This window comes from Notolepis coatsorum, assembly GCF_963971535.1.
Source record: "Notolepis coatsorum genome assembly, chromosome: 7".
NCBI classification, from domain to species: Eukaryota; Metazoa; Chordata; class Actinopteri; order Aulopiformes; family Paralepididae; genus Notolepis; species Notolepis coatsorum.
In genome coordinates this window covers 120,026,166-120,053,339 of record NC_140171.1, presented here as the reverse complement: position 1 = coordinate 120,053,339, position 27,174 = coordinate 120,026,166, and the positions used below count along the sequence as shown (strand labels likewise).

Genomic DNA, 27,174 nt, shown 5'->3' with positions numbered 1-27,174 from the left:
GTGGGGTGCGTTCGGGGGATTAAACTGGAAGTCAATCTGGGATGGAGCGAGGTGGGTCTTAAGTTCTGGGCCCATAGCTTGGAAGCTCTCTCTCAGCTCTCTTTCCCCGCCTTTGAAGTTTGTCCCGTGATCAGACAACAATGTAGACGGTTTTCCCTTCCGTGATGTGAATCTTCGGAAGGCCATAAGGAATGAGTCTGTGCTCATGGTCGGAAGGAGTTCGATATGGATCGCTCTGGTGGTCATGCATTTGAATACAATACCCCACCGCTTCTCGGTTCCTCTTCCTCTCTTTATATACAACGGGCCAAAACAGTCCATGCCTGTGGAGTGGAATGGCTTGTCGCCGAGTCGGAGGCGACAGGGGGGTAGGTCAGCCATCCGTGGTATGCTGGGCTGCGCGCGCCACTTTCGGCAGTCTAGACAGGTTCGCTGGAAGTGTCGCACCGCTTCTCTTCCTTGAAGTATCCAATAGCGACGTCTGATCTCCGCGAAGACTCTCTCTGCTCCTGCGTGGTGTACATCCTCGTCGTATTTCTTTATGATCAGCTCTGTGACCTTGTGTCGGCTGTTCAAGACTATCGGGTACTTAATGTCATCCGGTAGATCGGGGGCTCTCCGCAGGCGACCACCCACTCTGATGAGATTATGGGCGTCACTCTCGGGTGCCAGGTGGAGCAGTCTGCTGTCTGCTGGGACGGGCTTTCCTCCCTGTAGACAGTCTAGCTCATCAGGGAACGAGTCTCTCTGGGCTCGTTGTAGTAGAAGAAGTTCTGCTTCTTCGTAGTCAGCTGCTGAAATGTCAGTGGTGGACTGAATCTCTGGGTGGTGCCACAGGAATGTCTTTTGCTGCGCACTCTCTAGGGTAATGCAGTCATCTATGTTGGGGTCTGTGGAGGCGACTGTGCTCAGTCCACAGAACATAGGTTTCTTGTTCTCAGCCTCCTCTTTACTTGCTTCCCGTGGGGTGGGCGTAGGCCACTCTTCTTCCGGGAGCTTGAGGAATTCTGGTCCGTCACTGTAGATGTTGCGACGGGTGAGGTCATCCAGGGACATTCCCCGGGTGATGACGTCAGCTGGGTTGTGTTTGGTGTCCACATACCGCCAGCTCGCTGCTTCTGTTAACTCTTGAATCTCGGTGACTCTGACTCCCACGAAGACTTTGTATCTGCATGAATCAGACTTGATCCATGTGAGTACTGTCGTGGAATCTGACCACAAGATTGTTCTGTGCACCGGAATGGTGAGTTCACGTTGGATTAACGTGGCTAGATGCGCTCCTGCTAGGGCTGCGCAGAGCTCTAGACGCGGGATAGATTGTTGTTTTCGTGGGGCTATTCTTGAGCGAGCCAGGATGAAAGCGGTGTGTATCTCTCCTCCCTTCTCTTGGGCACGCAAGTAGGCCACCGATCCATAGGCTACTTCGGAGGCGTCACTGAAGACGTGTAGATCCATCTTGCATGTCTCTGGCCTCACTGTGGATGGGAAGTAGCTGCGGCGTATATTAACGCCTGGGAGTGAGCGGAGCTCCGTCTCCCACTCTCTCCATGTGGAGGCAAGGTGTGCGGGTATTGGGTCGTCCCAGCCCTGGTCCTTGTCCCATAGTGCTCGTACAATCATCTTTGCCCTGGTGGTGTAAGGTAGAATACATCCCAACGGGTCATATTGTCTGGCGAGTGTTCTGTACACACTCCGTCTGGTGGTCGGTGTCGCCGTCGACCTTCCCTGCTCTGGAGTCAGGGGTTTGTGTCTATAGTGGAGCGAGTCTGTTTTGAAGCGCCAGACTAGTCCTAGTGTCATTTCTTGGGCTTCTCCTGGGATGGTCGCCATCCAGGTCTCGCTGCTGGCGGCCTTGTCCGCGGGGGAGAGGCTGCGCAATACGTGCGGGTCACTGCTGGCCCACTGCCTGAGATCAAAGCCGCCTTTGATCAGGGAGGCGCGTAGCTTGATTAGGAGAGCCTCGGCTTCTTCTTGAGTCGAAACGCTTTGTAAACAGTTGTCCACGTAGAAACTGTTCTTCACACTGTGTCGGACCTCTTCATCTGCTGCTGGGTCCTCTGCGACGTGTTTCTGTAGTGCAAATGTAGCACAGCACGGGCTGCATGTGGTTCCGAAGGGGAGTACTTCCCACTGGTAGATGGCTGGGTTCTCATCTCCGATCCTCTCTCTCCATAGGAACCGCAGCAGGGGCTTGTCCTCCTCCACTAGTCTCACCTGCAGGAACATCCCTTTGATATCCCCGCTGATAGCCACCTTGTCCTGGCGGAAGCGCAGTAGCACGCCTAGTAGGGAGGGGCCGAGTGTGGGGCCGGGCAAGAGCTCTTTATTCAGATTTTGGGATCCGATCTGGTAGCTGCAGTTAAACACAATGCGATCCTTGCCGTTGTGGTGAACCTTGTGATGCGGCACGTACCATGATTCGGTCGTCTGATCGGCCTCTTTAATGTCAATCTTTGTCACGTGTCCCGCTGTGATTAGCTTCTCAATCTCAGCGCGGTACACACTCTCTTGAGCGGGGTCTTTGGCTAGGCGCCGCTCTGTGTTCAATAGATAGCGCTCCGTGGCGTCTTTCTTTGCGTGAAAGGTGGGCATTCCCTCTCGCCTCAGGAGTGGAGTTGCGTATCTCATCACTCCGCCGACTGTGACTCTCTTTGTCCCTTGCTCGAGTAGGTTGATGGCGTAAATGTCTTCTTCTGTCGTTCTGGAGTGGAGGCAGCTAGTGGCTGCTGTTCGGTTGAGAGATTTAGCGAGGGGGCCTTGTAGTGTCCACCCTAGGCGGGTCTCGACTGCTGCAGGACAGCCTCGGGGTCCTGTATGGACCCGGTCAATCGGGACTATGAGTTCTGCATGGTCGGAGCCTATCAGCAGGGTCGGGGTAGCGCCGTCTATGAGCGGGATAGGTAGTTGACGCAGGTGCACATATTTATCCATCAGCTTGGCGATGGGGTAGGTGTACTGCGATAGTCCTATTTCTTGGCTGGTGAAAGCATTTGTAATCCTATACCGTCGCTCTGGCTGCCCGCTTGCTGCGATAGTGAAGGAGACATTCTCGCCCTTTATCGTCTTTAAATCTCTTCTTATTGTCCGAATCGTCATTTGGTTCTCGCCCCCCCCGCAGTCCCAGCTGGGCCGACCAGCAAACGTTTCTGAAGAAACTTATTTTGTCGTCACTCAAAACTTATTTTTGAGATTTACACCACTCCTAAGAATAACGTTACAATGAAATATTGGAAAATATATGTACAGCAGCACTTTTATGATGCAGATTCCATCTGGATGGACGATTGGCAAGGACGACCCTCATCACAAATGCTGCCAAACATTTATCAAAAACATACCCCTTGATCTCTGTCAGAATGCTGGTATCAAACTCCTCTGGAATGCAGCATCTACCGGTAGTTCAACGTTCCAGGTGTCCAGATTCTGTATGGCGTCTTCTGGAGCGGAGAATCTGTTGCCTATACTCAATTTATACCTGCCTACTGCCTTACACTGTAATCATAACTACCTACCTCAAACTAAAGTCTACCCATATATGATAACATGTACAATAAAGCTGTATATACCATTTATATATTCATACTTACCATATATATTCTGTATGTATTCTGTCTGAATATACTTGCATATAATCATTTTTATATACCTATTTATATACCTGCATATAACCCATATAACTCTGTATGATAGCATGTACAATAATGCTGTATATACCATATATATATATTTATATATGCACTTTACTGTTACATTTGCACTCTGGTTAGATGCCACACTTCCTTTCGTTGTACTGTACTTGTGCTGTATGATGACAATACATTTGAATCTAATCTAAAATGCCACATTGAGTAGATATGGGGAAACACTGTAACCGGGAAGATTTTTTAAATATCTACCCATAATGCCATGCAACATGAGTGATAGTAACCATCAACCATTAACCATCAACTCAGGGAAAACAATGTGATGAGGTTGCACTGCGTCAGCATACAATGTGTGGTGTAGGGATAGTACAGGTGGTGTAGGACGTGTGTTTGTACTACACCAGGTTTACTTCAGACGCTGCGGGGGCGGAGCTACTCACATGATGGACGGACAGCACCAGGAAGGCTCCTCCCCCGGCGCATTCTGTGATGACGGCCAGGAAGCGCGGGTTGACGGCGCAAAAGTGGTTGTCCTGGACGCTGCGTGTGATGGGCACGCCATCGTAGCAGCTCTCCTTGGTGGCAGCCTTACCGAAGACGTGGCGGAACTTGGAAGAGCGGTACTGGGGACGCCATGTCATCTGAGAGGGAGGAGGAGAGAGAGAGAGGGAGGGAGGAGAGGGAGAGGGGGTGAAGGAGAGGGATGAGAGGTCAGTCAAGGACAATCATCCATCTCAAAGTTAATTTGATGGGGCTTTTTAGGATCACTTTCTACCACTCCCGATCGGACGAGCAGAGATTAATGCTGCTCACACGGATTCCCTTACACAGCAACCATTAAGGCGATGATACACGGACAACTTTCTGTGGCAATGTAGAGGCAATACTGCCTTCCATCAGGGACGAGGTGGTCAGGGGTGAGAATTGCCAGATGGGGGGAAATCTTGTGTGGGTAACAATGTGGGATATATGACCAAATGCATCACTGACTAAATGACGTTGGTTGTAATTCCTAATATTCCATTACATAATCATCGCACATACATCTTGGTAGGCAAACAATAGATGATTGTAATCAAATTATAGGCGATTCACATATCCAGATTGTAACCAGGATACGCCCTTTGGACAGCAAAAAAAAAAAACATGCGACTTTTGCTAATCTGATCCAAACCATCGTTTCCAATCTGATTTCTATAGACAGGCTGCTCAAATAGGATTTCAATGTGTCTTTTATGTCACTCGCAATACACCACAGTGACCACACAGTTACTGACGCCTACACCGTTACCACAGCAACCCATGCAGGTAGGTTGGTGATGTCTGGACACACAAATCCAAACTGATCACTTGCAAATACTCTGCACTCTGTCACTCTGTCTTAAATATCTGATTTGAGAAACAAATCAGATTTGGCTGCAGTCTGAACAAAGCCATATAGTGATCCACCAGTTCAACCGTCTGTAGCCACTACTTCCTCTATTCTATTCTATTCTATCAGCACTCTGACACCACACTGAAAAACACATTCTAGCTGACAAAAGAAAGGAACAGATGTGATGTAACATTACAGAATTCGACGTCAATAAGTAAATTAAGGGGAAAATGTTAAAAAGATGTTAATAATAATAACGAATTGCAGCTCAAAGTGCTTCACAGCAGAAAAAAGACAGGCACAACATGAGAGCACATAAAGTGCAGACATATAAAATCATAGTTTTTCACATTAGGATCCCAACAGGCCACCTTGTTTATGGTTTGATTCTATGGCAATAATAAAAATAGTAAAATAGAATAGACAGAGTAAAAAAGTGCAATAGTGCAGTGCAATAAAATAGTAGAATAGAATAGACAAGAGTAAAATGATGCAATAGTGCAGTGCAATAAAACATTTCTGAATTACTGTTCAACAGTTTAATACAGTCTCCATACAACAGAAAATAATTATTGTGGCAGGTGTTACAGCAGCCAAAAAACGTATCGCTATGAGTTAATTCACTGGTCCCTGACAATGCTGGACATTATTTATTTGGAGATATCAACTGCTCGATGGTTGGGGTGGGACAGGCGGGCACTGAAATGTGGACAGCGTCGGCCGAGTTGGTCAAAAGTAGTGGCGGAGTGGGGTGTTGGTCCTGGGGAATCTGGGGGTCTTGGGGGGGGGGGGGGGGGGGGTGTCTGTCTAATGTCTTTTGTGTTTGTGGTGTGTTTTTGTTTTTATTTGGTATATTTGTATTTTGCATAGATCTGTATTTATTATTTCCTTTTGTTTTGTATTATTATTAGTGCCGTTACTGTTGCCGTATGTTTTGGTACTCTATTGTTATTTTTATTATTTCTGAATGTCTTATCGTTATTGTAGTTAATATTGTTGAAGTATGGGCGGCTACGTGGTGCAGTGGGCAAGGCGCTCACCACGAATACTGGAGACTGGGCTCGAACAGGTACGCCTCCCTGTTCGAGCCCAGCGCTCCACATTGCTTTCAGTTTAGCTGGTCGTCCGCACTAATACACATTGGCAGTATTAGGGGGAGGGAAACTGATGGGTGGGGATCGGGCGTTGTGGACAGCGACTCCTACAGGTCGGTTGGTGGGCCTGCGCAGTAGAATCAGGAAGCGACGGGGGCGGGGCCCCTCCAAAGCCCAGACCCCCGACGCTGAAAGATCGAGCCGCGCAGGTGGAAAGATACGACTGCTGTTACCTCGAGTATCGGAGGGGACTCGTGCTATGTATGACTTAGTCCACATTGCAGCCGGCTTGTGGGAGGCATGAAACAGCGTGAAACAGCGTTCAAAGACAGGGGAGGGTTGAATTGGATGATACGAAAATTGGGATGGGAGAAAAATAGAAAATGGGAGAAAAAAGTGGATCAAAAAAAAATATTGTTGAAGTATGGTCTTGTATTATCGTTGTGTTTTGATTGAAAAAAAAAAATTTAATACCGTCTTTACCTTCCCTGTTTGATATCCACAGTTTAAAACCTGACAGTCTTCCTTCCTGTTTGATACCCACTTTGACCCTTCAACCTACCTCTCAGGGCGCAGTTCCCTCTCTAAGGGCGCAGTTCTAAAAAAAAACTGACAGTCTTTCCTCCCGCTTAACTCTTTGGACGCCAGGGACTTGAGCATCTTTTGTTCCTACCACGCCAACGCTCTAAGAGATAGGAATAAGTGGCGGTGTTTGCAGGGCTATATCTATATTCTATATTATAGCTATGGATACAATACTATGGCCCATTTGACATCAACTATCTATCGTTCAATCGATCGATACTGCCACCTGGGAGGATGCGACCGGTATTGCACTTTGGCGATCTCAGGATGACTCCCCATGTTAACCCCGAGTCTGTGTGCCTGTAATGAATAGAAATATCTAATAAAAGAAATAACGATGAAAACTCGACTATACTCTGGTCTGGCGCTGAACGGTCGGCGAGATAACCCGACTATCCTCGGGTCTGGCGCTGATTGAGTTAATACCCACACAGTTCAATACCTGACAGTTTAGAACCTGTAATAAAAGAGTAAAATAGAATGGACAGAGTAAAATAGTGCAATAAATAATTTTTTTGCTGGAGAACTGACATTATGCTACTACCCTGAGGAGCATCTGGAGGGCAATCTTATTTCATTTCATGTGGTTTGTAGGACATAGAAAAAGTAACTCAAGGAGGCGGACTTGCAGAATGTTTGCAAACGATCAAATAGACAGAGTTGTCCCACATCGTGCTCCTTTAGGCTTCACGATGCACTGAACGTTCAACCTGCAATAAAATACCAAAATTCATATGTTGCTTCATACTGTAAAACACCAACGTGTGTTTATAAAAATCCAAGCGCAACATAAATAGTCCAGTCATCCATTCCACTACAGTAGTTTAAATGGGTACGAGCAGTGAAATTGGAGGATTTCTTAAATCTCGAGCCTCTACTTAGCATCTCCAGGCCAGCCAAGCTAGTCGATGCACATGTCATTAGAGTGAACGGTTAAGTGGCTCTGGTACGCAGGAACCAAGCCTGGCCAGTCTGCATGTCTACTGTACCACTCGGCCTGCCAGCCGGCCTGCCTGCCTGGCCCAGTCTGCAACATGGCCATTATTTATGAATTAGAGGTGGAAGAGGCTGATGGGACCCGAGCCTAAAGCATGACATAGACCCAAATAACTCCTCGGACAGAGCAGAGAGGGGAAGAAAGTAGGAAAAGATGAATGAAGGGTAGAGTGACAAAGAACGCAAAAGGGGTAGGGGGAGGAGGAGGAGGAGGAGGAAAATCATGTACCATTGCATCAGTGCTCAAGTCCAAGTCGAGTCCGAGTCCTGGACTGGTCTTCAGGACTCGTGACTCAACTTGGACTCGAGCACTGATGACTCGGACTTAGACTCGAGCATTGACTGCATTTGGACTTGTTAATTGATAAACTGTTTTTATTATTTTTTTTTATTTTTTTTTATCATTTGGCATAAGATATTGATGGCTAGTGCATTTGTTTGGCTATTGTGTCACAAAGTAAATAAACTCCCTTTGAAATGGTGACCGCTGTGTCATTTATGTTTAAACTTTAATGTAGACCTTTTTTTTATTTGTATGTCAGCTCAGACTCAACCTTGATGACTTGGACTCGGACTCAGACTAGGGTAATGGGGACTCGACTCTGGCTCTTCTTTGGTGCCTCGGACTTCACGTGAGATACCGTCTTTTTCTTTTTAAACTTTTTTCTTTTCATGTCAACGTTCACACGCACAATATATGCTTACCTAGGATTTTACTTGATTCAACAACAAAGCAGTCGGGGCAATGGCAAGCCGAAAACTGTCTAAAATGTGGTTACCGGTATTTGAAGTTTGGATTATTATTATTTTTTACAACTGAGGTAGGTAGATTACATTTTTAGAGACTAAAGTACAGAAAAAAGGTACCGTTGGGTACCGGTATCGATTCACAGGTACTGGTACCGTATCGGTTCAAATGTGAACGGTACCCATCCCTACTACTGACTAGAGCCATATGAAATCCGTTTTATTTTTTTCCAAATTCCATTTTATTTTTGTCCAAATTCCGTTTTTTCTGTTTTAATAATTCAGAATTCTGTATTTTGCTTTGTACGCTCATTTTACCATCAGAAATAGTGTCTAATAAGTGGGAATGAATAAATGTCCACAATTTAATGAGATATAACAGTCCATTTAATAGGGCCGTCTTAAATACTTTGAAGCTTCAAAGCTTCGTTCGATGGGCATGGGATTCGATTATGAAAAAAAAAATGATTATTTAAAAAAAAAAAAAATTATATATATTTTTGCAAAATCAACTCTGCCTCTCTTTGTTAACTACAACAAGCAATGCGGTTTGTTATTTAAGACGAGGTCGGACTCGGCACTGACAGATTTTTGTTCATTGTGCTGCTTTTATAAAGCCTCAAATGACGGCTTACAATATTTCATGAAAGCAAAGTGTTTTGTTTGTCTAAGATTTTAAAAGGTTTAAACTTTACAGCACTGACAAAGTTGAACAAAGTGCTGTACAAGTCCCACAACATAACAAAAAAAAGTAAAAAAAAAAAATAATAAAAAATAAATTTAATTTAATTTTTTTTATAGTGGATTCCATTTTTATTGCTCAATTCCGCGATTCCGTCCGCGATTCCGTGATCGCGGATTCCATATGGCTCTACTACTGACCATCCATCGTCTTAGAACCGACCCTAGAGCTTAACGACAGTGATGACATATCCATGGGTTCCTCTGCCGAGCGGAGGAGAGACTGGCCTCCCGCCACGCAGATGGTGTTTGACTTTGAATACATGTGGCAGAGAGGAAAATGGAGTGACGTCAGTGTGAGGGAAGGTAAAAATAACCGGTGTTTGGTTTGGTTAGCGTGATGCTGCAGGGTGCGGCTGTAGCAGTGATGGTGGACTGGCCAGACGCCTCGACAGAAAAGAAGAAGAAGAAGAAGAAGAAGGAGACTGGAGGAGGAGAAGGAGGAGCAGGAGGAGAGGGAGGAGAAGGAGGTGGAGAAACAGGGAGCATGTCTGAAATACTTTTTTGCCTCCTCCTGATCCCGATTCAAGTCTTTTAATATCGAGGGCTTGGAGCAAAAGGGGTGTAAGTGACATTTTCAGAATTTTACAGGAGAGCAAAAACAAACTTTTCATTCACAGAAAGCACCACTATGAAAACACACACAGGAAGCACCACTATGAAAACACACACAGGAAGCACCACTATGAAAACACACACAGGAAGCACCACTATGAAAACACACACAGGAAGCACCACTATGAAAACACACACAGGAAGCACCACTATGAAAACACACACAGGAAGCACCACTATGAAAACACACACAGGAAGCACCACTATGAAAACACACACAGAAAGCACCACTATGAAAACACACACAGGAAGCACCACTATGAAAACACACACAGAAAGCACCACTATGAAAACACACACAGGAAGCAGGAAGAGAGCAGGAGGAGGAACATGGCTGATGTCTCTTTACATCTCAGTTTACTTCCCCCCAATATCAACTTCTACCCCCAGGCCTGCAGAGAGAGAGAGAGAGAGAGAGAGAGAGAGAGAGAGAGAGAGAGAGAGTGAGAGCGAGAGAGAGAGAGAGGGGGGGGGAGAGGGAGAGAGAGAGAGAGAGAGAGGGAAAGGGGGATAAAGAGAGCAAGAGCTGCACTGTCACTCTGGAATGTTCTCGCCATCTGATGAGGAGAGCTTCCTTAACCTTTTTCAGGTGTGTTACAACAAACCACCCTTGGGGATACTATCACACACGCACGCACGCACGCACGCACACACGCATCATCTCTGCAGCTGCACCTACGACTGCTCAGTTACATCTAACCCCTCAAACTGCTGCTCGGCCAGAACGGAGCCACACCTCATTTTGCATCGACTGAACAGTTGGAACAAATTCTTTGACATGGCAATAAAATAATTGTGTACACTACATATAACTTCCACATTCGATTTCTCCAAGCCTGATCCAAGAAAATGTCATCTCTGATGGTGATTTCGTTTTATTTAGATGTCCCCCTCCCTTCGTATTATTTAGTAGGGGTGGGGTAAAATATCAATACGTAGTCGTAGTAGTATCGCGATACTTTGCGTGGCGATACTGTATCGATACAGGGACGCCAAGTATCGATATTTAATTATTTATTAAAAGAAAAGAATAAAAAAAAAGAAATTGTATAAGGAAGTTGCATTGTTCATTTCAATACCTGTAATAGTACAGTAGTCCACACGCACACGTGTGCATTCAGTTAAGTTGGAATATGACTGTAATACAAACAGTTCAGTTTGTCAGGTACATGCAACACAGATTACAGTGTTTACATCTGTCTACTTGAGAAAATACCATGTTCTGCAATAAAAGTGATTGAAGTGAGATGAACAGACTGAACTTTATTTTATTAGATAAAACATGTTGACAGTTTTACTTTGCAGTTGGAAAAAGGTAATAAATCGCAATATATCGCAATATTAATATCGCAATACTCAGCATATCGCAATACATTTTGTATCGTATCGTGAGGCCTCTGGTGATTCCCACCCCTAGTATTTAGTCTTTATTTTTTAATAAAAGGGAGGGTAGACAGTATAATTTCCTTTGTCAGGATTAGCTCTGTAGCATAGAAAATAACTGAGGTGGGGTGTGTTTGAGCTGCTGGTATCAGTGGAAGGAACAGGCCTGACTGGGTCAACTTCTGGGTTCTGCTGTAGTGGAGTTGTTCAGAGCAACAGGTCATACGTTTTAGTATGGGTGGCCACTGCCAACACAGCTTCAGTGAGACTTGACAACCCTGCTGCAAGTATCTCATCTACTGGAGGAATGCAATACCGTTCAGAAAATCCCATAATTTGGGATCACTTCCAACATTTAACTATTAATGTGATGGCTTTGTATTTATTGATGTTTACGCTAAAAGGCCCAAACGCACTTAAAGCACTAATTGACGCACCATAATTTTTTTTTCATTTGATGCTTCTATGGTGCACTGCAGGCATCACATTTGAATCACTGCAAGCATCACTGCAGGCATCACATTTGAATCACAGCAAGCATCACTGCAGGCACCACATTTGAATCACAGCAAGCATCACTGCAGGCACCACATTTGAATCACAGCAAGCATCACTGCAGGCATCACATTTGAATCACAGCAAGCATCACTGCAGGCATCACATTTGAATCACTGCAGGCATCACATTTGAATCACTGCAGGCATTACATTTGAATCACTGCAAGCATCACATTTGAATCACTGCAGGCATCACATTTGAATCACTGCAGGAATCACATTTGAACACTGCAGGTAGGGATGCCCCAATCGATCGGCCAGCGATCGGTATCGGCTGATATTCAGTATAAATATGAGATAGGTGAATTCCGATAATGCTTTATTTTCGCCGATCGTGAAAACCGATAGAAAAACATGATCCAATTCTTAGCGGAGATCTCACTCGCTGACTTCTCTCTCAAGCACACAGAGCTGCAGCGCACGGCCCCTCCCCCTCCTCCCCTGCCCCTCCCTTACCCGTGTCAACACAGAGGCTCCTAGTCTAGCTCTATATGAAATGTCCCAGTAAACTAAATAGTTCACTGAGGCATTGTCGTAACGTTATCTAGCCGGCTAGCAGTAGCTACAGATAGCTCCTGATATCAATGTCTTATAACATTGATTCGATGCATATTCGAGCCCCTGGCTTGCATCGCATGAGGGCATGCTGAATGTATAGGGACCAGCTGCAGTGCCGGAGAATCCTTGCTGGAGCTGGAGGCTACTCGAGTATAGGGTCCAGCTGCAGCGCCGGAGAATCCTGGTTGTAGCTGGAGGCTACTCGAGCACACCACACAGACAGTGGAGCTGTTTGCAGATAGCGAGCATTTTGACTTGTTGCGTGGTGGCGATGTCTCACAGATAATACAACTACAAGTATGATTATATAATATATATATTTTATTAAAAAAAAATTATATATATATATATATATTTTTTTTATAAAACCAAAAACGATTGGTATCGGTATCGGCCGATATGGCTCATAGACGATCGGTGATCGGTATCGGTGGCAAAAACGTGATCGAGGCATCCCTAACGGCAGGCATCACATTTTAATCACTGCAGGCATCACATTTGAAATGCCCCACACTACAGCAAAAGGTTGGGTGTTGCTATAGTAATTGTGCAGCAGAGGGTGCTTTTTGTAGACAAAGTTGTGTTTACTTTCACTTTCACTCTCTAGGCCCTAGGAAAATTTACGCGATAGGGATTCATGTAATGGGAGGCGCTTCCTGGATTGACTTTTTTTTTTTTTACTTTAAAACATCAAGATCTAATGGCCGTGTCCACACGTATGTGGATATTCTTTTTTAAACATAGTGTTTCCTCTGCGTTTTAGACCTCCTGTTCAAGTTTTAGGTTGTGACATCAGGTCATTTCATTTGAGCGTTTTTGCATTGTCACGTTGACAGAGAGATGTCCTCTGATGTGGACGTGAAAAATGTGTTTTAGAAGTATCTGTGTAGGTCTGGAGTGGACGCACTGGACATGGCCTTATTTGTCTCGGGTGGAACTTATTACACCTATATGGTGGGGGGACTGTAAAGGCCTATGGCAGATTGAAAGGCAGTGTATAAACACCACTGTGAGTTCCATTATGTGAACATTGGGTGATGTGGCATGTGGACATTGATTACAGAAAACAACTGAAACAGACTGAAAACGGATTAACTAAATAGTGAAACCGGAGGACATGGCTACTGCAAATGTAGAAATATGGCCAGTCTGATATTCTTTATGTCTAAGGCCGTGGGCTAGCGCTGATACTTTTGGTAGCCTGTAGTATGTAGTAGCCTGTTGATGCTGGGAGAGACATTTCTACTAGGAGAGAGAAGTCCTTGCCCCTTATGTGAGCACAAGACCATTATATGAGCCAAATAAATGACAGAACATAGGCTTCATAATGCTAATTATACACCATCAGTTTGAGCTTAATGATATATGAAACCATTCTACTCCAATATGCCAGTTCTACCATTCTATTCCAGTTAAATGTGGATCATGCTGTGATTGAAATTTTGGGGGGAAATCAGCAATACCAACTGAGTCACGTGACTAAGACGCCTCGGACCTACGCGAGCTGCTGCGCTAAAAGAATACGACGGGGCTCTATGGAGAAACCATGGCACTAAAAGTTGTTTCAAACGAAAACGTCTGGATGTAATTTTGCCAAATCAGCATGTCTGTGAGTGTGAGTATTTCACCTTTTACATTATCTAGCTTTGGCATGGATTGATTGTTTAGATCGCTAGCATGGCTAACAAATGCAAATATATTGTAGTCTGCCCTGTTGTTCTGACCAGGATTACGTTCCTTTCTGCCCCGGTGATACGCGTGCACACTGAGTCTGACGTATACGGCAAACAGGTCTATACAATATGACTGTAGATCTTTGGCTTTTAATTGTCTCAACCACAACCTGAAATTCTAGCCCACTATGCAATGGCAGAATGATTTACATGCCTAGTCTAATCGGTCTGCTTGCAGTAATTATCTACACTAGGCGGAAGCCTGGGGGAAGATTATGTAATCGGTCATGTGTGTATGAGTCTAAAATGGTAAATGGAGCATTTATATAGCGATAATAGTGTGCTAGTGTAATAGTGTGATAGTGTTTAATAGTGGAAATAGTGTGGGGAGATCTGCTTTCATTGGTCCAGCACCCTACACTTAAGCCCCACTTAACATGTAGGCTACTAGAGAAGAATTGTGTGGCTGCTGCTTGGTGGAGATTTGCTCTAATGAGCGCACCTTTCTAGTTTGAGAAAAGTTTTTTAACATGCTGTGTAGGGCCGTCGTTACAAGCTTCTTTAACCGTCAGGGTAACTTATGTCTCAGTCACTTTTTGTCAATTAACAGAAGGATTGTGTACACAAACAAACAGTCAAGTAATCTCCTTGTCAACCTTGATTTGGTCGCTGGGTCCTTTTGACGCTCCAATCCTTTTAAAACAATTTATCTTAAAGGCAGAATGACCCAATGCACCACTAACCCAACGCACCACTAACCCAACGCACCACTAACCTACAGGGGTGGGACGATACATCGATCCAGATCGATATATCGATCTATTATCAATAATCAAATAGGATCGATGCAACGTAAAAAGATCGATTCATATTGCGATACTCTTATTTTGAAAATCCCCTCGTGAGCATATCCGCCCCCGGCCGGAACAACAACATTAGCTCAGCGCAGCTCGGCATGTGTAGACGTTAGACAGTAATGCTTCAGAGTCCGCCTATTTTGCCCGAAATAAGTGCCTGTTGTTTTTTTCCCCACAAGGGGTCAAATGCATCTAACATGCTTTCCATCCTCGCCATTCCTTTATGCCCACGTCGCGTTAAATACCGAAATTAACGTTGCGTTAGCGTGAGCTAACTAAGCTAAGCAGCTAACCGTGAGAGGAGAGGAGAGAGGAGAGGGGACTTGGGAGGGGTGGGGGCAGTCTACCTTTCTGTGGGGGACTGGGGGAGGGGCATTCTGTGTGTGTGTGTGTGTGTTACTGAGGATGGACAGATAATGTTGATATTTAAACATGAATACATAATAAATGTATTCATGATCATCACGCAACATAAAACAATTGTAGGAAGTTTGGGAGTGGAAGGGGTTTTAGCTTGCGTGTTGTGAGTTCCAAAACATTTTACTTAAAGTTTAAAGCTCAATATATAAAAAGTTAACAGGAGGTCCATTTGTATTAAAAACAATATATTGTTTTTCATTTAAATGTCTGGAAGAGCTCAAAAATAAAAACAATTGATATTTCCGTAGCCTTTTTTTAGTTGATCTAAATGTGACTGTGTTAAATGGGCACATAATATCGCCTCATATCGATCGCAGGCACCTGAATCGAATCGTATCGTATCGTGGCAGACTTTGTGATATCGGCAAATATCGTATCGTTGTCCAAAGAATCTATATCGTATCGTATCGTGATGAAACTGGTGATTCCCACCCCTACTAACCTAACGCACTACTAACCCAACGCACCACTAACCTAACGCACCACTAACCCAACAAACCACTAACCCATGCATCAGGCCTGCGCTGCTTTCAATATAGTTTGTTTACTGTATCCTTAATTTACTGACATTTCTCTGTAATTATGTCAGTTACTGTATGTTTGAAAGGAGCTTAGCTAAATGTGTGTGTGTATCACCCTAATTGTGCCTTTAGAAAAATCCACCAGCCCTGCTCTGCTGTGACAAAATTAGCTGAGCAGATTTCACAAGAGCTTGAAAACATCAACATTAGATAAGGCTGCCTACACAAGGCATGGGAGGAATGAGCTTGCCATACATTCTTCAACATACTGTAAGACTGTAGCATACATTCTTCAACATACTGTAAGACTGTATCATACATTCTTCAACATACTGTAAGACTGTATTTAAAGAGAACGTCATTCCTCAATATGATATCCATTAGTTGGGGGGTGGGTGTAATCATAGCATAATTTAATTTCTCAAACTCAATAAGGTGGAAATATACACACAGACAGATGAGCCATTATCAATCCTAAGGGCAATGCCAGAATAAGAGCAGTGTGATTCCTTTGCATTTACTTTAGGATTACTGTCAGTTTGCTCCACATTTAGACAGTCAGTCAGTGTTATTATCATCATTTACAGACATTATCAGCTGTGATTTAAATACATGCAAAAAAATGTGTGTCTGTAATCTCACGGTCAAAATGTATTCATACATTATTCTGAGTAATATTGTTAGTGTAACTCCCCCCCCCCCCCCGCAAAAAAGTACACCTCACAGCTAGAAGGTTGTGGGTTCGATTCCCGCTTGGGGACCAGGTTGCCAGTTACCCAGGTGGGGTATCTCCCGGGCCTTTCTGTGTGGAGTTTGCATGTTCTCCCCCCGTGCTCGCAAGGGTTTCCCCTCCCGATAAGATAAACCCAATAGAAAAACATGCAGAACAGATCGCTAAGGCTGTCGCGTCCCTGACGAAGACGGACAGGAGCACTTGGATTGGTCCCCGGGCGCGGCGCTTGCCACGGCCCTTGTCTGCTCCCGGCTGCCCTTGGGGGGAAGGATGACGGGATGGGAGGTGCAGAAAACATTTCGTCAGCAACTCAGTGCATGTGTGTGTGTTCCTGTGGGTCGCCCATCGCATGTGTGTGTGTGTGTGTGTGTGTGTTAATCTGATGACAAATAAAGACATATACTTATACTATCTGGTCAGTGTGACTATCTTCAGACAGTAACTGTAACCAGCACAAGTAACCAGTTATTCATAATCAGATTACAGTAAATCCCATTACACGTAGGCTAATCCATTACTCCTGCACACTGATGGGCAATGAAACAGGCCTCTGGAGGCAGAGCATTGAGCCCTCTTTGTCACATCTAAAGCAGGTTGTTGTAATCATCCTCGACGGCAAGCTGAGCGTGACAGCTCCATTTCAGCTGCTCTTCTGAAGCACGGCATGCTTCATGGTGGGCGGCCTACTTAAGCTCAAAGCAGAACTGATGATGAAAACACAATTCTGGCTATTTTTACACCGGCCGGCTTCATGCTGATCAAAAGACACACAGGTACTGAGGTACCTCAGCCGACGGTGAAATGGTTTTATACACACACAGGACTTTACTGGGTCTTAGAAATCTTCTTTTTTTGAACATTCAACCTGCAATAAAATACCAAAATGCATATGTTGCTTCGTACTGTAAAATGCCAACATGTGTTTATAAAAATCCAAGCAATCTGACTGAATGGGTCTGGTGAGATATTTTGACATTTGAGCACAATTGAGCTTATTTCAAAAGATTTTCCCACACCAGGCAAAATGTTCTTGAAACAGAAAGAACTGACCTGCTGAATTTCAAGATATCTCTTGAGAAAAACTTGGACCAAGTGAAATTCTCTCAACTCACTGACATTGCCATTATTAACACTGCCACCCACCAAATGGGGGTAGAACTAAAAACGTTTCGAAACCGAAACCACGCTATCATGTTTGCCACCGAAAACTACCTGTAAGACTGTCCTCTCTGTTTGGACCCCCGGGAATATTATTTATCATTTTTGGAAAGTTGTGTGTCAAGGGCGGCTAAGTGGCACAGTGGGCAAGGCGCTCGCCACTAACGCAGGAGATGCTGGGTTCGAGGCGAGCCCAGCTCTATTAGGGGGTTGGAAGCTGGTGGGTGGGGATCGGACGTTGTGGACAGCGACTCCTACAGGTCGGTTGGTGCGCCTGCGCAGCAGAATCAGGAAGTGACGGGGCAGCGTGTCCCTCCCACGCAGACCCTCGCCGCTGAGAAATCGCGCTGTGCAGGTGAAAAGATGCGACGGCTGCCTCCTCGTGTACCGGAGGGGACACATGATGCAAGGCTTCGTCCACATTGCAGCCGACCAGTGCAGCCCCTCTCTCCAATAAGAGAGAGGGGGGGGGGGGTATACAGAAACCATCCATTTGTCAAGAGGAAAATATATTCTCGTCACAGAACTATAACAAAGTGAGAAACTACAACATGGCCATTGTATGAACAAAAAGAATAGAAGTAAAGTCACAGGAAAATATGACTATGGTATCGGTTAAGCTGGAAGTGTTATTTAGGTTTTTTTAGGCTACATCTGCCCTGTAATCATTGGATAGGACAGTGTGTCTGTGTATGTATGCATGTGGCGGGGCTCATGCATTCAACTTTTCCTCAACAAGAGCTTGTCTTCAATACAACTCATAAACCTCTCCCTTATTACTTGCCACTCTGAGGCCAAAGGCTTTGTGTGTATGTGTGTATGTGTGTGTGTGAGTGAGTGAGTGAGTGAGTGAGTGAGTGAGTGAGTGAGTGAGTGAGTGAGTGAGTGAGTGAGTGAGTGAGTGAGTGAGTGAGTGAGTGAGTGAGTGAGTGAGTGAGTGAGTGAGTGAGTGAGAGAGAGAGAGAGAGTGAGTGAGAGAGAGAGAGAGAGAGAGAGTTCAAGGTTTACCCCCAGTGGTGTGATTCTGGCTTAGTTACTAGGAGACATGGTGTCTAGTTATTTTGTATATCCCAAAATCACATTACATGTCTCAATGGGCTTCACAGGCCCACAAAGATTCAACACCCTCTGGCTTAACCCCCGAAGAAGATAAGGGGAAAAACTCAGACAGAAAGAAAATGGGAAGAAACCTTAGATGGATAATTCAACGAGATCCCCTCAACGAGGATAACTAGACGCAGATAGGTGATGAAGTGGGCAACGATTTAAAAAATAAATACAATAATGGAGTAATAATAGTAAAAAATTATAATAGTGATAATAAACAAATCATAGAAAGGCATAACAGGTAAGCAGAGACAACAGGGCATAACAACACCCATGGGGTACACACGGAGAAAACACACAAAGAAACACTGAGACCACTAAGACCTTCCACTCTGGTCCTGTGCAGCTCAATGAGTAGAGCAGCATGCAGTTTTGTAGTCGAGTCACTAAATCTCCAGTCAGAGTCGAGTCTCGAGTCCCCAGTGTTCCAGTCCGAGTCACCAAAGAAGAGCCTGAGTCGAGTCCGAGTCGAGTCCCCATTACCCTAGTCCGAGTCATCAAGGTTGAGTCCACTCCACTCTGGCAGTCAAAGTGCTGACATACAAATAAAGGTCTACATTAACTCAATCTGCGCCAACCAACAACGTTTATATACGTGTTTGCTCGACAACCGTTGAACGTCAACCGCGTGTATACGTTATTTGGTCAGTTTTCCTTTTTTCCGATTTTAATATTCTATTCAATGTCACAGACCTGTATGTTGCCGTTAAAAGGCATACTGGGACCCAGAGGGTGCAGTACCAGCCAGATCCTGCTAGGTGGCAGCATCGAGAGTGCAGTAAAGCCTGTTCCAGACCGTGTGTTACATTTAAACCCCTCCGGGCGCTAAATCTAGACGGAGCAGAGTAAATAGCTTCATCCGACCACTTCGAAACGCATCTGGCACACTCAATCCATAAATTGTGCCAAATTATGTCCGGGACCAGATGGACACCAAGCAGCGAGCAGACAATTGGAATATTGTTTTTGGAACACCCCCGATCAAAGGTAAGGACTATCTGACATCAATTTCAGCTTGATCCAACAATGTTTTCATATCCATCCAGCTGATCAGCGTACAGTGTGGTGTTCACAACGAATGCTGTTACTGGCCATCAAAGCATAACCCCCCCCCCCTTCATGCATTTATGATGAAACATAATACCTATTATATATATTTTGATTTGGAAATAGTAGCGTGTCCAGGCAAGAAACGCCAACACTTATAGTAGAATTCACGTAGCGCCCTATAACTCAGCTTCCAGGAATGATCCCGGATCACTCTGAAATTATACTTATATTCACCACGGGATAACGCGCGAACATATGCATGAGAAAATTATCTATTTTTTGCATCTTGGACAGAAGATAGTTACTGTCAAATGGCCATAGTATTGTATCCATAGCTATAATATAGAATATAGATATAGCTCTGCAAACATCGTCACGCACAGTGAAAATAGGCTCTAGATAGCTGGTGTTCTAGCTACAAGGATAAGACTAATCTCCGGCGCTGAATGAGTTAAACATAAATGACACAGCGGTCACCATTTCAAAGGGAGTTAATTTACTTTGTGACACAATAGCCAAACAAATGCACTCGCCATCAATATCTTATGGCAAATGATTAGGGCCCATTAATTTTTATTTTAATAATAATAACTATTTATCATTAACAAGTCCGAGTCCTCGTCTGCACCTTCCGAGTCCAAATGCAGTCAATGCTCGAGTCCAAGTCAGAGTCATCAATGCTCGAGTCACAAGTCCTGAAAATCAGTGCAGAGTCCTGGACTCGAGTACTACAACACTGGCAGCATGACACGAACAATGCCAGGGAGCAGTACATGACATCTGACCGATGGCTGCGACTAGAATCACTGGAGTCTAGCAGAGTCCACTCCGTGACTCCAGTGTTTCAAAGTTCAAACGGGGCACATGTTGGCCATTTTGGTAACTGCTGCCGTCTCGGCCATTAATACGTTAGGATATCGCATTCACAACGGTGGAATGAACTTCCCACCACAGTTAGGACAGCCTAATCCCAACCAATCTTTCGCTGTCGACTAAAAACACACTTCTTCAATCAATATCTGAAATTAATTTTTTAATGAAAGAAACACTAACCTTCTTACTGTCCTATACTACCATGCACTCCTCCTACTATACTAATATGTCTTATGTCTATGCACTCAACACTGCAGCACCCAAGTTTCAGCACTGTTTGATGAACATTGTTACTCAGCTGAAAGGGTTACCCGTCCTGCTGACTTGTCGTACAGAACTTGTAAGTCGCTTTGGATAAAAGCGTCAGCTAAATGAGAAAATGTTATGTAAATGTAAATATCGTCGTGATATCTAGCTTCTGGAGATAATTGGCCAAATGCATTGATAAAAGATTTGTGGGGTAAAAGTAAATACTACTACATTTTGACTCCCAGAGTCGCTAACCAGGAGTGACTGGACTGTGGGAGTCGTCTCTCCATCACCACTGCCAGGGTTCCGTTCCTTGCTACTGGGGCCAACCATGCTAACAATAAATGCCCTCGCATCACTAAAAACACCATTTCTAAGGAGCTTTGAATAGTGAAAGTGTCCGCAAAATGACATGCAATACATTTCTGTATCATACACTACACTTGTTAGTAAAACTTTGTAATCCTAAACCTCCAACCCCCCCCCGAAAGCCCTCTCCATTAAACCCACTAGCCCCCTTCTTCAGCCCCGAGACCCCCCCCCCAAACTGAAGTTGGGTTACCTGTAATGTTTTGTAAGCGCTCAAGGCGAAATTCTAGATGGGGAACGTACAGGTGAGAGCCTGTGTGTGTGTGTGTGTGTGTGTGTGTGTGTGTGTGTGTGTGTGTGTGTGTGTGTGTGTGTGTGTGTGTGTGTGTGTGTGTGTGTGTGTGTGACTGCCCTTGGTCTAGCCTCCTGTCTGATATCATACACAGACGACAGCCTACAAGCTTTCCCCCTGAAATGGGATAACGGCTGCACTGGTAACACAATAGTCAGCCCACTCTAAAGAGTCCACGTGTAAAACAGTAAGGTGCCATGAAAGAATATGTCCTGATGGTGTGTGTGTGTGTGTGTGTGTGTGTGTGTGTGTGTGTGTGTGTGTGTGTGTGTGTGTGTGTGTGTGTGTGTGTGTGTGTGTGTGTGTGTGTGTGTGTGTGTGTGTGTGTGTGTGTGTGTGTGTGTGTGTGTGTGTGAGCACTTGCATCCGTGCATGCACATGTGCATTTGTGTGTCTAAGTGCGTACACATGCATGCGTGTGTGTGTATGTATGTGCAGAGGAAGACCAGTTAGTGCATGTGTCAAGACCCACAGCCACTGTAATGTAATAGCATAGATGGAGCCTTGGGCATGCGTCCAGCTACCGTATATCAATGGGCAAATAACTAAGGTGTGTGTGTGTGAGTGTGAGTGTGAGTGAGAGAGAGAGACAAGGAGTAACCAAGAGTGACTTCCTTTCCATTTGCATATGGGATGTTGTTATGTAAGATGTACTATATACACAGTAGAGCTGCCGCGGTATTGATGTTTTCCTTACCGCACAAATTTGCGAAATATTTCCTACCGCCGCGGTTATTACCGCACGCACACAATTTTTTTTTTTTTTAAAGTTTGAATGCATTTTTTTTTAGTAGTCTACTCTTTATAGCATATAGCCTGCCTCTAGTCTAAATGTCTATCTTTAGAGGATGACTTCGCAGCATGAATATTGTTTGGGATTCGGCAAGCACGCATTAGTTATTGAAAGTGAAACACGGATTCGAAGTTTCCCCTCTGGTCGTGCGCCGTTCACTCGGTGTCGCGGGCAGGGGTGGTTACCCCCCCGACCCTTTCTTCTTCTTATTATTATAAAGTTACTACTTTATAATAAAGGCATTCGTTTTGTGGCAGTAACGTTATATAGTTACACGTTCAATAACATCAGCGTATTTACCGGACCATAGCAAGGGCAAGCAATACTCAATTCATATCTCAGTTCCTTTCTTTGCTCAGAGCGTGCTGAGTTGTCCCATTCTGCGGTCTGTTAATAAAGTTTTCAATCAGACAAGTGTATAGAACGAAGGGCTTTTATTATAACATTCGTTGCAGACAGTAAAATCATTATGTCTCGTTTAGTACTCCTGAGGAGCGATGGTAGTCCACTCCGGCGGGGAGCTAAAGCTAACGTTATTAGCCGTGTTGTGATGAGCTCTGATCAATTGGTGACATTCAGGACGTAAAAACGTGTGACGCGTCTCTCTTCTGACCAATCAGTGGTCTGCAATGTTTCACGTGACTTTTCTGGTACCCAATAGGGTCGCTTGGAACCTCGATAGAGGAGTAGGGTATATCTGCAGAGCCGCAAGCCCAACGAGAGGAGGGTACTTTATTATTATTATAAAAAAACAGCGGTTATGCGGTATTCAGCCTACTCTTGCGGTGGGCGTGATGTAACCGCGATACCGCGGTAATGCGGTAATCGCGGCAGCTCTAATACACAGTGCAACATGCAGGTTCTACTCCCAGTCACTATTGGTGACAAACATGAAGCACGAGTTCTATTAACATATGCACACACACTACAGATGCACACAGAGAGATGCTATATGAAGATAACCCTCACACAAACACAGATATAGGGCACCAATAAACACACACACACACACACCTCAGCTGCTCCAAAGTCAAGAAGATTACATGAATAAATTTGTTTCATCACTTCAACATACAAGTACCTTGGAACTAATCATCAAATCTTTAACCTCCAGGTAGCACAAATAACTTCCATTGTTCTTCTGGACATATTTTTATGGGTGTACATCTACCTGAACATTATGAGCCGAGGTGTGGGGGGGGGGGGGTTAATGGTTAACTAATATTGGAATTAGGTCAGCCAGGTGTGGCGATACAAGTGGACTGAATCCGCTCTCTTCTGCTAAGCATTCAACACAGCAGCGTTGGCATTGATTCACATTTAATTCAATCAATTCATAATGTGTATAAAAACTTAAATTAATTTGTTAATTGCCAATTTGGATGTGACAACCTACTACTGGCATATGGTTTTCAGTATTTATTTATTTTGTGAAGAAAATCTACTTTGTTAATTGACTGAATTGTAAGATACTTTATGTCTACGCCCTGCAAGACAGATATGGTGCCCTCAACTATTTATTGGCACCCGAGGTAAACGTGAAAAAAGAGGCTGTGAACAAAATGATCGTACACTCAAAATATGAGAGAAATAAATGTTTCAAAGAAAAAAGTAATGTTTGTGTCACAATCAGTAGCACCCTGAGAGTTCCCTACTAACAAATCAATTATATATACACAGTATATATTCTGATTAAGATTTCACAAAAAAGTTTTTAAGTTAATTAAGTTCGTCTGAATCTTTGGGAATAAAATCTTAAATGGTCATTTGTGAAATGTGTCTTTTCCTACTAACAAAACAGAGACCAATGCCCATCAATACATTTGAATGGGATTTTAGATGTTGGCCTAGTACAGTGGACTCTCCACCAGAATACTCCAAATACTGTATGGGCCATGTAGTTAAAGGAATTTGATTTGATTTGATTTGACATTTAAAAAAATACAACATTCCAGAAAACATCAAGGATTCTACACAAAAAAAGTCAAGACGTATTTCCATTGTGGTCCTTGGTCTCAGACAGACAAGCAATAGACATGTACATTTTAAGTGCAGTACAAACGTAGCCACAGACAACAATGTATCAGACAACATTTTCATGCATTTTAAAATCTAGTTTTTAACATCGTCGAGGAGCCATGATTTGATTTTTTTTCTGTGAAGGTAGCAAATTCCAAATTGTGGCTGCTGCCCAGAATTTAAAAGAACATTTGCCCATATTTGTTTTGAACCTTGGAATACACAGGTCGGCAATGCTGGCTCTGGTGTTATGGGTATGCATGTCCCTATTCCACTAAAAATAATTTGTAAGATAAGTGGGGGCCCTATTGTTATAAATGTTGTGAACTATATTGAGCTGAAGTTGAACGGACCTGGCTTCCAGAGGGAGCCAGCCCAACAACGGGAAGTGTTGTTTGCCCACATGTGCTCTGGAGGCTAGTCCTAGAGTTAATCGAACATGCCAATATTATAACAAATTGCATGGCTTTCACTTATAGTGACAGGGGGATGATGATCTATATATTCTTTTTCTTTGACGATGCACATGTAGACGCTATATGAAGAGAACCCTCACACAAACGGATCAAAGGCACCAATGACAAACAAACAAATGCACACACACGCACAAAGTGGACTACCAGCTCATAGGTCAAGGTGTGTTGCGTCTTGATGACATGAGCCAGGGGAATACTGAAGCGGCTGAATAGGACTCAACACTCCACTACACTCCAAACCCACACGGTCCATACTTGCCATTGGGTTTGGACTCCACTCCACTATTAAAAAAAAAAGCCATCTGTGTGATTCATTTCATTCTGCTTGACCACTACAGTCGGATCAGTACATCATGTTTTCACCATTCTGGAACCACCTCAAATCTTCACAATCCCCTCCCACCCTTTTATGTTGTAGTCAGCAAAAAAAGATTCCGTGCTTATGGTCGTGAATGTGAGTGCATCTTCCCAAGTTCAAGCACTTCTGTCAACACAAGACTAATGTCGACACCGTTGGCTATTCCAGTGAGTGTCTTTAGAGTAACTTCCTAGAGAGAGATTACCTGTCAACTTTCTACATTTTAAGACCCTTAAGCTAAACTTTTTGTTCCCATTTGAAGATCATTGTACAGTACATACAGTACATAACACCCATATTCCCTTGAGGTGCTGGTTTGAAACATTTTCTTCTTGTCTTGTTCAAGCATGTCTCAACTCCCACAGAAGTGTAAAAGTACACACACACATACACACCTGACTTTCAACCCCCTGGGCCAAAGGTGAGCTCAGATGTTTGTGAACACACACACACACGCAAACTCTTGGACAGAAATCCTTAGCGTTGACAGCAAGAGTACATGGCTAATAATACAGTACAATGAAGAGAAGAGCAGACAACCGGCCAGAAGGGAGGGGGGGGAGAGAGAGAGAGAGAGAGAGAGAGAGAGAGAGAGAGAGAGAGAGAGAGAGAGAGAGAGAGAGAGAGAGAGAGAGAGAGAGAGAGAGAGAGAGAGAGAGAGAGAGAGAGAGAGAGAGAGAAAGAAAGAGAGAGAGAGAGACAGAGACAGAGAGAGACAGAGACAGAGAGAGAGACAGAGACAGAGAATAAGAGAGGGAGAGCGAGAAAGAGAGAGACCTTGTACTCACCCTGTCTAGTCAGTTGTCTGTATGGATGAGAGAGACAGGGAGCTGTGGTTCCTTCCCTGAATGGGAGCAGGTAATGTCTGTGTGTGTGTGTCTGTCAGTCAGTCTATTTCTGATGGGCTAGTAGCCACAAGTCACTTCTCCCTCCCTCTCCCCCTCTCTCTGAAGCACATGGGACGAGTCTGCCTCCGAGCACACACACACACATATATCACACCGGTACAACACAGACAGCCTTCAAAGCCAGAGTGTGTGTGTGTGTGTGTGTGTGTGTGTGTATGTGTGTGCAACATAAACCTGGTCCACCAACTCACAACTGTTCCGATATCTTATTGTCCAAAAGGAGATTCTGAAAGCAAAGGTCATCCGATATCCAAGCGACAAATTCCTCTGGCCCGGACGGAACCCACAGATTCTACCCACAGAGGTACCAGCGGCAGTAGGCAGGGAGAAATGTGTGTGTGTGCCGTGCCGTACTGTCTGTGTGAGTGAGAGCGTGTGTGAGCAAGAATGGGGGGGAGAGAGAGAGAGCATGAGTGTATACACTCCCTAAAAGGGTGGTGCCTGCAGGGAGGGAGAGAGAGAGAGAGAGAGAGAGAGAGAGAGAGAGAGAGAGAGAGAGAGAGAGACAGGTAATCGTGCCCCCCCCCTCCTCCTAGTGCCACTCCCTCTCCTTACTCCTCCATAGTGTTGTTGCTCAATCAGGTCTCCTCCTCCTCCTTTCCATCTGGAATATATAGAGAAAGAACTTGAAGACTGAAACCTCACTTTCTTTCTTTCTTTCCTTCTTTCTTTTATGTTTGGTCCCATGGTTTTCGCATACATTCCCCAGTGTTAAAAGTGTGTTTGGTAGCACACACACACACGTGAGGCATGTACACATGCTTACGTGATACACGTACCCACATACATATATTTGAGACACACATGCATGCATGCTATCATGCACACCTACATATGTCTGGGACGCTTTCTCTCACATGCAATATGGAGAAGGATGGCATCCCGATAGAGGATGCAGCACATACCTGCTCGCAGGTAGATCAGTCTACATGCAAAGTATATATATCAGGGATGTATACGCACAATGTTTAGTATAGTCTTTTTTTATTTTCCATGTCAGTTGTTAATGTATTTGTATGAGTC

At 44.3% G+C, this 27,174-nt stretch overlaps 1 protein-coding gene across 1 annotated transcript in view; it reads right to left on the bottom strand.

Moving 5' to 3' along the window:
- coro2aa (coronin 2Aa) overlaps positions 1-26,096 on the bottom strand; it is an 80,860-nt gene extending 54,764 nt beyond the window's left edge. Inside the window, exons 1-2 of the mRNA XM_084317905.1 lie at positions 26,032-26,096; positions 4,085-4,285 (exon numbers count right to left, since the gene is read on the bottom strand). Coding sequence (XP_084174031.1) covers positions 4,085-4,285 — 201 coding nt within the window. The 5' untranslated portion in view covers positions 26,032-26,096. The remainder of the gene's footprint in view (positions 1-4,084; positions 4,286-26,031) is intronic.
- Positions 26,097-27,174: the final 1,078 nt, after the last annotated feature.